We start from the raw sequence: 12,420 nt of genomic DNA on the forward strand, positions 1-12,420 counted from the left end.
CAGACCCATTCATGTCCAAAAACTCCTAGTGCACTTGTCACTATGCAATGTGACGCTTGGTCATATACCTATACCGTATGTGTCATAATGTGACAACTATGTAAACATTTTGAAAAAGTTGGATGCTTGTATTGCTGTCATAGGCATCAAGAATAAACTGCACTAGATTACAATATATTGAGTTTTACTTCTACTATATTTTGCAGCTTTTTCAGATAAACCATTGTATTTATAGGTGCAACAGAACAATGCAGGGAAACGTTATCTGGATACTTTTTCTGTTACATAGTGATGGTTTGAATGAAGTTTGAGACTTTGTGAATCTCATTGTCTTCCTTTTTCCTGTTTTGTTTCAGATATCAATCAGGCACGCTTACATGACGGTAATTGGCCCTTTGCATCTACTGCTATCTTCAATGACGAATGAACGAATGAATGAATGAATGAATGCTTTATTCATCTGCAAAGACACATTTTCACTTGATGACAAATCATCCCTTTCGGATTTCTACAGAAATGATTCTATTCACAACAACGATTAGGTAGCACTTTACATACCAGTAAATACTGATAGTTATCAGTAATAAAAAAGACACTTACCTTATTTTTACAAGGTAAGGCGGACTGTAGTTTTCACTTAATTATTTTTCCTGAAAGATGCTTGTTTCTGTATTGTTGTTACACCATTTCCAATTGTTCTTGAATAATTGACACTGATGAGTAAACATTTAATTTAGATTCATAACCAAGAAACAGTGGAGGTGTTTACTATTGAAATAGTATCAGAATTGGAAAATGCAATATTACCCATATAGCTTTATCCCGTCTTAATAACTAAGATCATGGTCTGTAATGCAAAAACAGAGAAGGTTGTGAAATAAAGTGGGGGGAAAAAGACCTGGAATATTCTATATTACCTGTTTATATTTTACTCCCCCCTTAAAATATCCCATATTCACCTGACAAGTAAGACCATGTTTACAATTGTGACAGCAGCTGGTGAAACCCGGAACAAGTCGCCAACCAATCAAAATGTTCTGACTTTATTTCAGATTTAAAAAAATAAATTTCAACAATGTTGAGAATCAATGACACACTCACTAGGCAAGCTAAAAATTGCAATGCAAATAATTCGGTGAGTAATCCCTACTACTACCTAGTTAACTATAACACTACTTTACATCGTTAGCAGGCTCACAAAACAAGCTGTGTTAGTTGTCTAGTAGCGAGTGTGTAAGTGATTTTCAACAATGCTGAAATGTATTTACATTTTTCTGAATAAAAGTCTGAACATTAAATCGTCTGCTGACTTGTTCCTGGTTTCACCAGCTGCTGTCACATATTGCACATGAGCCCCTGACAGGAAGCAGCCTCCTAATGAATTGCAGAGTACCCTTTCATCATCTGCATAACAACATAGACTCAATGGGTAGCTTATTACTGTGTTACATTCATTGGATACATACATACCAATACTACTAATAGGTCATTGTTATTACCATGTTATAACCCATTTATTCTGAGCTGTAATTAAAGTTTCTACCAAAGAGGGTTTAGTAAATCAGTAACTGATAGTGAATGACGACAAACCTTCCATCATATCATGTTTGTTTTTATGTTTTCTTCAGTGGATGTCACCCTGGATGTGGACACAGCTCACCCTAACATGCAGATATCAGAGGATAAGAAAACAGTCCAGTGGAGAGATGTAACATCACCAAGACCAAACAATGAGCATTTTGATAAAGATCCTTATGTGTTGGGCACTATGGGCCGTCCTACAAGGGCCTACTGGAAGGTGTGTGTGGAGGGAAAGGATGACTGGGTGCTTGGTGTTGCCAGGGCAACAGCTAACAGGAAGGGACAGGTAGTTGTGAGCCCTGCCAATGGCTTCTGGGTAATCAGGCTGTCCAATGGTCACAGGCTTAAAGCCATGGATGATAAGGAGTCTGTCCTTAATAAGACACGTCCAAACAAGGTCAGTGTCTATCTGGATTGTGAGGAGAAGAAGGTGACTTTCTATAATGCAGAGGACGGCTCACTCATTTACTCATTTGACAATGGACCAGGTTATAAGGAGGAAGCCTGTCCACTTTTCTCATCCTGGAATAATGATGCTAATCCTATCAGGATTCTGTAGAGTTAGTGTCAGGAACAAACAAGAATGGCAAGCATTATATACAGGGGTGCACATAACTGGTGCGCCAGTGCGCATGCGTCGCCAAAATGCATCCTGCGCGGCAGATCAGCCGCATGAACGCGCTCTTGCGCACCAACAGCTGGAAGCGCTGGGAGAGGAATTTACTTCCTCAAAATCCACCTGCTGACTGCTGACTGCTGCATCACTGCAAGCCCCACTAAGTAACTATTTGCCGTCCCCGACGAGTAATCCATCACAACAGTCGACCGACGACGACCACGGCGACTCCCCTCACGAAAACATTCGGAAAGTATCGTAAATCGTACTTTCATTCCGCGTATCGCGTATCGCACGGTTATCACGCTGCGGCGCCGCCACGTGAAAATTCAGTCCCGAACGACTCGTCGCTAAAAGGAAAAACAACACCAAGGGACTTCACGTTTCTTTTCTCTGAAGCTTTCAAACGTTCAGACGTTTGTTTTACAGCTTCATTATCGCACATAGACCCCTGACCCAGGATATGGTTGGGAATTCTATTAGAAAAAGAAAAAAAAAGACTTTGTTGCACAATCAAAATAATGAGCTATTTAAAGTGATAGCCTGCCCTACAACTAGGACATCCTCTACCATGGTTGAAATTGAGGACAGTATTAACAGCAGTCAAGAGAGCAGTGATGAAGATGATTAAGCTTGTAGCATAAATAAATGCTTAGGCTGTAACTTTTTGTTGAAAAGTTGATTTCAGTGTTTACAGAACAGAGCAGTGCTTAAAGAGATGTCAGTTGATTTCATTGTGTTTAAAGGAGTCTGACAGACTTTCATGCTTAAAGAGCAGTCATTTGATTTTGCATTTGTTTATTTTGTTTTGCACACAATCATTTGTTCGTTCATCTTTATTTATGAATAAATGTCGTTTTGCTACTATAAGTTATCCATGTATCCCTTTTTTATCCATCCTGTGGGACGGGTCGTGACTCGCGAGCTCGGGGAGCACCAAGCAGCATCCCTAGGTGCTCCTCTGAGCACTGGCCCCAAAACGTTATGTGCACCCCTGATTATATAGCCAATTGAATGCAATTGTGGCAGAATAAATAAATCTTGTGAAAGCATAATTATACTCTGAATGAAGTGTATCTCATACACCTACATGTCCATTTAGCAATTGTGAATGTATCCATGTGATAAATTCATGTTCATTTACTTTACGTGATAAATGTATGTAATAAATGTGATTAGAGGCTAACTGTTTCAAAAAGTGTGTCGTAATTATTCAGTGCATTTACTCTATTACAGAACATAAATCATACCTTTTAGACTAAGTGAGTGGAGACATCAATAGTATACAGCCTAGTAAGTGATTTGATTTATTTTTTTATTTTATTTTTTTTAAATTAATTTTAGCTTTACCTTGTGTTACTGGTAGTTGTGTGCTAGCTATTCTGAGTAATTATTAGTTTTGGGGTACAACTATTAGCCTACAGGTTTTCAACTGAAACCAATTGGGTTTGAAGCCTAATAGCCCTCAATTTGCATTGGGAGGAGTCTTGGACACCTCTATTAACCAAATATTCACCCCCCTCCTTCGCACCCTTCACTGGCTCCCAATAGCAACTCGCATCAGATTCAAGACCCTGGTGCTTGCCTACCAGGCAGCAAAAGGGACAGCCCCTACAATACTTGCAGGCAATGGTCACCCCCCAAACGTCAGCCTGTGCACTCCGCTCCTCCACCTCTGCTGGCCGACTGGTCTCACCACCTCTACACCAACACGGCAGTCACGCTGCCCGGTCAGGTCTATTCACGACACTGGCTCCCCACTGGTGGAATGAGCTTCCCATGGCTGTCAGAACTGCAGAGTCACTCCCCATCTTCCATCGGAGACTCCATCTCTTCAGACCTCCATCTCTTCAGGCTACACCTTAACTGCTCTTCCTGAGACATATACCACCCTCCAGAACTGCGTCTACCACCCTCCAGAACTGCGTCTCCTGAGACACCTGCTTTCCCCCTATACTATGTCTCCTAAGACTTCTACTGCCCCCCTTGTACTGTCTCTCCAGTGTCTATTAAAAAAAATATATCATGACGACTGCCAGTGGCCTGAGCTAGATTACTCTCCCTGCTAGAACTGGTGAATTGATGATTCACTTCCTTAGTCAAATGTATTGATTGTAAGTCGCTTTGGAATAAGGCGTCTGCTAAATGTCAAACATGTAAATGTATAAATGATCAAGTATATTTACTTTTACTCCAATGAAGCTGGAGAAATCAGAAATGGTAAAAACACAAATTAATCATGCTATTCCTATATTTACTATATTGATATGTCCCTTGAACATGGATGGTGTTTTTGCATGCGTGTGAACCAGCTGTCCTGTCATCTAACGGATAACTAAGCTATTTGACTTAGAGTGCCGAACTACCGAACTCCCACTAGATGACCCACGCACCTGTGGAGCTTTGTTTTCGATGACTAGAGTTAAAAGCAGCAAAGTTGACGCTTCTCCATAGCATTCATCAGTTGAGACATTGTTGCACTGGCTATGAGAGTATGTTTTGGGCGTCCCACCCACCACCCCCAGCCTTGCCCCAAACGGTCACCCTGTAAGAAGCCTATGCAAGGGTTTCTTGGGCTCCCTGCCATATTACTTGTATGTTGTGGTCATTTAACTACAGGAAGAAAGTTCTACACAGTGGAGCCACCCAATATACATCAAGCTTAAATGTATTACCATTTTCATCCAACAATGGTTCAACTGCTGCTAGTGTCGTGACTCAACAGGGTATACTGTATATATAGTAATACAATCTAGACGATGCCAGATGAGTATGTAAGTAAGAGATTAGTAACCTGTAAATAATAATAATAATAGGCTAATTGAGAAAACCAAATACATTTGATTTTGCACTGGATTTTAACCAGTCTGCTGAATCAGCTGAACTTATCTGATAAAATAATTATTACTAATTTCAGAAGATTATTTTACTTTACATTAAGCTAAATTAAGTTAATCTTTAATATTTGCGCAGAATAACACAGAAAAGAAAAACATTTCAGCTCCAGTTGCATTTAAATGTTGTAAACCAATACAAAATTAAAAAGAGTATACTATTTGTAATCAGGCTGGTATGGGCCATTCTACTGAATTAGTTCAAACTAATAAGAATTCAGACCTTAGATTTTTACTAAGATTATGTTATGATCTATTTAAACACAAGACAGTAAATAGATAGTAATAAGCTAAATATATACAAAATCATCATTTATAAGCTACTTTCTATTGGGAAGTGGCTGTCCCAACCCCTAAGCCCTACATTTCAATCCATGAAAACAATACTTAAAACAACTTTCAATTATGTTTTTTAAAATAGCTTTTTGATTTATAAAAAATAATTCAAAAGATTTAGATTTATTTTGGGTTCTTTTTTTTTTAATTTAAAAATATTATAAAAAAAAATATTGTCCCACGCTTTCATGTCACTACCGAAACACAAGAAGTTGCGGTAGTGACATGATCATTTCTGTAGTGATGTTATTGATCATAAACATAAACATCTGTTTAAGGCATATTAAGCAAAAAGGTTGAGGGAATATGATACAACCTTGCAAACAAAATACTGTGGTCACTACCGAAACAATGCAGTCACTACCGAAACAGTGCAGCCACCACGAAACTGGGTGTTTTGTAAAAAATAAAAGATATTGAGTTATCAACTAAAATGTTATGATAACTATTGGTTAAATGTATGTTACATTTCATAACTTGTTAACTCTGAGATCTATATGATCAGTGGAATTCATTTTACAAAAAAGGATTGCATTTAGATTTTGATGAGTCTTAGAAATTGAATTTTGACATTTGTTAAAATATTCATTTTAATTGATTTAGTTAGCAAACAATCTTCAAAAACATTGGTAAAATTATTATTTAGAGGGGGTATGGAAACACAATCTTTTTTTTAACAATATATTTATTGATTTTCAGTTTGCAAATCACATGAAATTGTACATTGAATAAGAATATAAAACATGCCCAAAAAAAATCACCTTGTTCACCCTCGCACCACCCTATCCCTAACAATTGAATACAGACATAAACAGAATTTGTAGTCTAACTTAACTAAACAGAAAATAAATAATGTATTCTTAACTAAAAAATCAAATAAATACATATATATAATATATACGTATATACAAATAGATAGTAATAATAATGGTGTGCTTAGATTGTTGTACAGGATCATGATGCTATACCCTACTCCCTCAGAGCATGTTCCTGCTGAAGCAGGTTACCAACATTAATTAATTAATAATTATGTCTTAAGAAATATATAAAGGGTCTCCAGATATCATCAAAAACGTTCTGTTTACGCCTAACAATATAAGTTTAGGATCCATCGGTAATTTCTTTGATAAAATGTGATCTATCATATGAATGATATCTTGCCAAAATGATTTCACTTTCACACATTTCCATATACAGTGGTACAGTGTCCCGCTTTCCTCATTGCACTTAATACATGTATCAGGTATTATATATTATTATAATATATGTTATCATTAAATGTATGTAATTTAACAGGAGTTATAGGCCTACGCATCAGCCAAGTTTCAAGCTACTGCTGACTGTCTGCCTCTGTGCCTCCTCACATGCCTCTCCAGTCTTCTAAAGATATTTCCTCCTCTATATCTTCCTCCCATAATCTCAGTTTGGATTCTGATGATTCACCAGACCCAGACACAAACAAGTCATACAGAGTTGAGATTAAACCTTTATCCCAACAATGTCTTGTGATTGCTACCTTTAATGGGGGAAATGACAGGTATAACCAATTAATGGTTTTGAAACGAGGATATACAACTCCTAAGTTGAAGGTATTTGAAGAAATTATTCTTTGGAATGTCCTATTTGGTTGATACTTCTGCAAAGAACATAAGTACTTCTTCTTTACTGTACACGTCTTGCACTTCCCTTAACCCTTTTCCGGCCCATATTCGAAATCCTGCATCGTTTTTTCCTGGTTTAAAATTGTCTGTATTTTTCCTCAAGTAGGCTATTTACGATCTGCTGAATACAAATACAAGTGCAATGGTAAGCTTGGTGTGACGGAACAGGCTTCCAAATTCATCCAAGCAGGGTGGTTTTCAGATGAAAAATAAAACATAATGGACCGCAGTTGAGCTGCCCAGTAATACCACTGGATGTTTGGACATTTAAGGCCTCCTCTGTCATATGGTAAATATAATAAAGATAGGCGCAATCTGGGGCGTTTATTTTGCCAAATGAAGTTGGTAAACAATTTCTTAATTCTAGTAAATAAAGACGAGGGAGGGGGTACAAATAAAGAAACTTGGGGAGTATATTCATTTTTTGAATATCCTGCCAATCATTGAAATTGGTAAAGATGTCCAACGCTCTACTGATGAGATGGTATCTTTCATAATTGGGTCATAATTTATCTGAACAATCTTATTCACCTCAGGGACAATTTTTATACCTAGATATGTGAAATTGTCCGTTGAGTTAAAAATAGAAGCATAAACATTGTTATTTTTCCTCTTATAGATGACTTTGAATGATTAATTTTATATCCAGATCTTTTTCCAAATGTTTTAATAAGATTTAGGAGTGCGGGAACAGAGCTGTTTAGTATTTTTAGGAACAAATTGACATCGTCTGCAAAGAGTGCTATTTTATGTTCTAAATTACCGTCTCGCATTCCATATTCCCTAGGCATCCTCACCGCTATAGCAAATGGTTCTATCGCATGTTCCATAGCGATGGTGACAAGGGCTTCCTTGCGGGCATCCTCTAGAGACATTAAAAGGTTTGGAAATCACACGATTTGTCAAGACTTCCGCAGTAAGTCCAGTGCAAAGCATCCTAACCCATTTACTAAATGTTTCTCCAAAGCCAAAGCGAGTGAGCACTTCAAATAAATACGGCCATTCGACACGGTCAAAGGCTTTCTCTGCATCAAGTGAGAGTAAAGCTGTGTCTGCCGCCCCCCTCTGGCTGTGTAAGATATTGAGCACTTGTCTAACATTATGGAATCCCCGTCTGTCCTGGATAAATCCACTTTGATCTTCTCCCATCAACCGTCCGTGGAAGTAGGCCTTCCGATCTTCTTGCAAGAACTTTACAAATCACCTTGTGTCCGAGTTCTGGAGACTGATTGGGTGCATATTTTCACATTTTGTGTTTGGTTTTCCTGGTAGTAATGTGATTAGGACACCTAGATGTGGGGAGAAGACCATTCTCAAAGGACTCCTGAAGGAATACTGTGTGTTTTTCATTTAATGCTCTATAAAACATGAACAGAAAATGTCTCTAGAGGGAGTCTATAAATCATGTGTTGTTTGTATTAATGCAAAATGTAATATGATGAAAATGAGAAACTGCATTGCTATATACAACAATTCTAATAGAAGAAATACTGTAATTGTTATTTAACTGTACCTACCTAGACAAACATAATGTTTTATTCTGATGTTTTTTTCTACATCAAAGTTTATGGAGGTGTGGTTAAACATTACTGATTGTAAAAGAAAAAGCTTCTGAGTGGAAACGAAAGTGTTTGCTTGATCTTAAACTGCCAGACTCTGGTATAGACGTGCGGTGTTGGCGTTCAGGTAAGAATCACTATAGTTTTAATTTTAAAAGGGTCCAATAGAATATATTATCTGAGGCAAATGGATTTACAGTAATGCTTTACTGTAAATCCAGTTTAAAGTACTCTCATGTTCTTTAAGGGCAAAGTGACAGTGTACCATGTGACATGGTTATCAAATCAATGACTGCAAATACAACACAGGGTGTGTTCAGATAGGTGAAACCTTTAGAACCTTACTGATAGCATGTGTATACTGTATTTCCAACAGACAGACTATTCTCCTGGACAAAGACTGATTCCTGTTCTCCATCATAATTTCCTTCTAAAGAAGCTTTATGTTTTATGTTCGGTCAGGTGCATCATGGGACTATTAATACAGGAAGTATGTTTGCTGACATTCCTCGTCTTCTTTGATACCTGTTCATCTATTACAGGTAAATATGATCAATATCATCTAGTTACACTTACACATTGTGAATGCATTTATTTGAATCTAATTTATTTAAAAGATGCACTGTACTTGATATTCAACACTTAATTAGAAGTGGGCCTATGGCAAAAAAAAAGCCTCTTTACTTTTTATAGTATACAGTATACTGTAGTGGAACATTCATTGGTGAGTTGAAACAGTTAAAATGCAACTATATGTATGCCAAATAGTTGGAAGTGTTATCAGTGCATCATTCAGACTGATTGTAAGACTTTCTCTTCTCTCACACCAGATTACAGGGAGCTCACCGTTGTTGTCCCTTCCGACCCTGTAGTTGCCTCCACTGGCCATGACATCATTCTACCCTGTCACCTCTCTCCTCAAACTAGTGCTGTTGCCATGGATATCAAGTGGTTCAGGGAGGGACATTTCGTTGACTACATGTACCAGTATCAGAGTGAAAAGGGGTTAGAGGGGAAGGGCTATGAGGGCAGAGTGAGTCTGTTCACCCAGGAGCTGGAGAGAGGCAACGTGTCACTGCTGCTGAAGGACGTCAAGATGTCTGATGAAGGGCTGTACAAATGCCAAGCTAGCCACTTGGAATGGATCCAGGAACCATCGGTTGAGCTACAGGTTACACGTTAGTATATATTTGGATTATTAAATAAAAATAACATGCATCCAATTGTAAGTCTTATTTTGTATTTCAAATTAGCTTTATATATTTTTTTTTTTTTTACAAATATCAGTTTCATCCATTACGTTTGGTACAAATAGGAATTGTTCTCATTAGTGTCAGTACAATAAGTGGATTGATGATTGTATTAATCAGTACAAATGATTACAGATCCATCCTGATCCAAAAATCTGTAGATGGCAGCAGACATTGAAAAAGTTTAACCAAATCCGCTTTTATTGTGAAATCACCTCATCTCATCTTGTGTTGTTTTGATCCAGACTTGCCATGAAAGAACCACTTCAAATCACCTATTGAATATATTTAGCAATAAAGTACTGTATATTGGATATAGTGTTTATTTGTACTTGTTTTGAGCAAGCCGGCACTGATCAGTGGGTATGTAAACTAAGTTTATGTGTCCCAAAATGGCTTTACGAATTACAGAAGATTGTTGCTTAAAGCAAGAGAACTGCTTAAAATCTAACCTTGTAACCAGGCGATCAAACCTTGCATTTCACCAACACAAAATACCACTTCAATTGTGGTCTAGAGGAGGGAGAACCCATATGCCTGCTGTATGTCATAGTATATCCAATGGCTATGTGCTGCTCGATTTGGATGGTGCTCCTTTATTGAATTGAAGTGATGGAGGAGATTCTGGTGTAACGTATCGCTTAAAACTTCCTGCTGTCATAAATGTTTTCTTCCTCCTGTTTTGAGCAGAGCAGGGCAGTGTCCCCAGGATCTCCGTGGGCAGGCATCACAGAGTGTTCATCCAGCTGAGCTGCAGCTCAGAGGACTGGTACCCAGAGCCTCACATGCTGTGGACGGACCGCAGTGGGAAGGAGATGACCTCAGCACAGACAGACAGACCCAGACAGACAGAGGGAGGAGTCCTGTACTCCATCACCAGTCACGTTAGACTAGGGATGGACCAACTGGAGGGAGTGACCTGTGTGGTGATGCTACAGAACAAGAGATCCAGGCTGGAGTCTGCAATGCAGATGACTAGTAGGTTTAGACTCTGGCATGCACAGGGAGGTACACAATGTGATGTTATTAGGCCATTGCCCTCAATTCAGTCAATACTGGATAAAGCATTCATCATTTTCATTAAAAATTTTGACATTTAGCAGACACTTTTAACCAAAGCGTCATTTATCTAAAGTAAGTGAATCATCTATATCTCAGTGATCAGAAGTAAAATCTTTTCCTGGACCAGGGGCCATTAGCAATCAAAATACTATAATAAGGAAAAGTACTTAGAATACTCTCTTTTCTTTTTGCACTCTGTACCTGCCCACTGCTACCCCCTAATATCTTTGTTTGTTACATCACAAATGTCAGGGGCCACTGTTGGCAGAATATATATGTTGGCACTATAAGCAGTGTTGATTTAAATTCAGGACTGTAGACTACTGCAGTGTTTGGAGCTAAGATCAACCTTGACCTTGATTTTCTCCTGTAACAGAGGAGTTCTACCTGAGCACTGTGCCTGACCGGGTTTACATCTCTGCATTTGTGGTTCCTGTGTTTCTGGCGCTGGTGTGTATCACTGCATCTGTGCTCTTCGTCATCCATCACAGAAGAGGTTAGTGTCAATCAAATCAAATCAATGTTTGTTTTATAAGTAAAATATCTCTTCTACACATCTAATGATAGTGTAGATCACAATAATCTGTAAATTATGATTCAGGTATACAACAGCAAGCCCTTTACCTTTGTATTGGTGTATAATGACTAGAATATTTTTTTGATTTTCAGCTGGTCTGGAGAAACTCCAGCCTTTAAGTAAGATCAGATTCAAATACCCTCATTAGCCGATTACAGTAACACATTTGTTATTCATTTTACTTAGTTGCCTACAAAAACATTTATATTCAGGTGCTCTTCAATTCAATAGTTTAACATATTGTATTACTACTATCATTGCAGATAAAGTAAAGGAAGAATTAAAGATGGTGAAACAAGGTACCTATCCCTAATTCTCCAGATATTTTTTTTTGTCACAATTGTTGCATTGATTGAGTCTGAAAGATTAACAATGCTCCCCTATTCTGCAGAGCTCGACAAAAAGAACAAGTTACTGGGTAAGTATTGTATGTAGTGCAATGGCGGCTCATACCCTTTATTATTTGGTACGTTTTTGGAGTTGTATAGGCTATGTTTCAAATGTGTGCATGAAAAGGGTATGCAAAACACATTCACAACATCTGACATAAACACTTTATAAGACCGTCACACATTTTGTGTCAGAAGTATTTATGTAACACCTATGGTGATTGTGAAAATAAAAGTAAAAAGTAAAAGTAAAAAAAAAAAAAAAAAAGGAAAAGTTTTCTGTCTGAATTTGCCTACTTGGTATGATAGTTGTACATACTGTAGACTCGGCAATATGACATCACAGTACACCACAGGTTGAGTTCCTGCTCACAGACACAGATGTGAACAACCTCAAGCCCCTACCCTCTAGCTCAGGGGTCCCCAAACTTTTTTCTGTGAGGGCCACATCATTTTTCCTTTCTGTGATGGGGGGCCTGGGTCGGTCTCTAACAT

General features: G+C 38.0%; 1 protein-coding gene across 1 annotated transcript in view; it reads left to right on the forward strand.

The window, feature by feature from the left end:
* Positions 1-12,420, forward strand: part of LOC308169412 (butyrophilin subfamily 1 member A1-like) — a gene marked incomplete at both ends in the record, with an annotated part of 36,451 nt that overhangs the window by 11,957 nt on the left and 12,074 nt on the right. Inside the window, 4 exons of the mRNA XM_080544095.1 lie at positions 9,478-9,825; positions 10,588-10,875; positions 11,336-11,455; positions 11,928-11,954. Of these exons, the coding sequence (XP_080400221.1) occupies positions 9,478-9,825; positions 10,588-10,875; positions 11,336-11,455; positions 11,928-11,954 (783 nt within the window). The remainder of the gene's footprint in view (positions 1-9,477; positions 9,826-10,587; positions 10,876-11,335; positions 11,456-11,927; positions 11,955-12,420) is intronic.

Source organism: Nansenia antarctica (assembly GCF_963989245.1).
Source record: "Nansenia antarctica genome assembly, chromosome: 13".
Lineage (NCBI taxonomy): Eukaryota > Metazoa > Chordata > Actinopteri > Argentiniformes > Microstomatidae > Nansenia > Nansenia antarctica.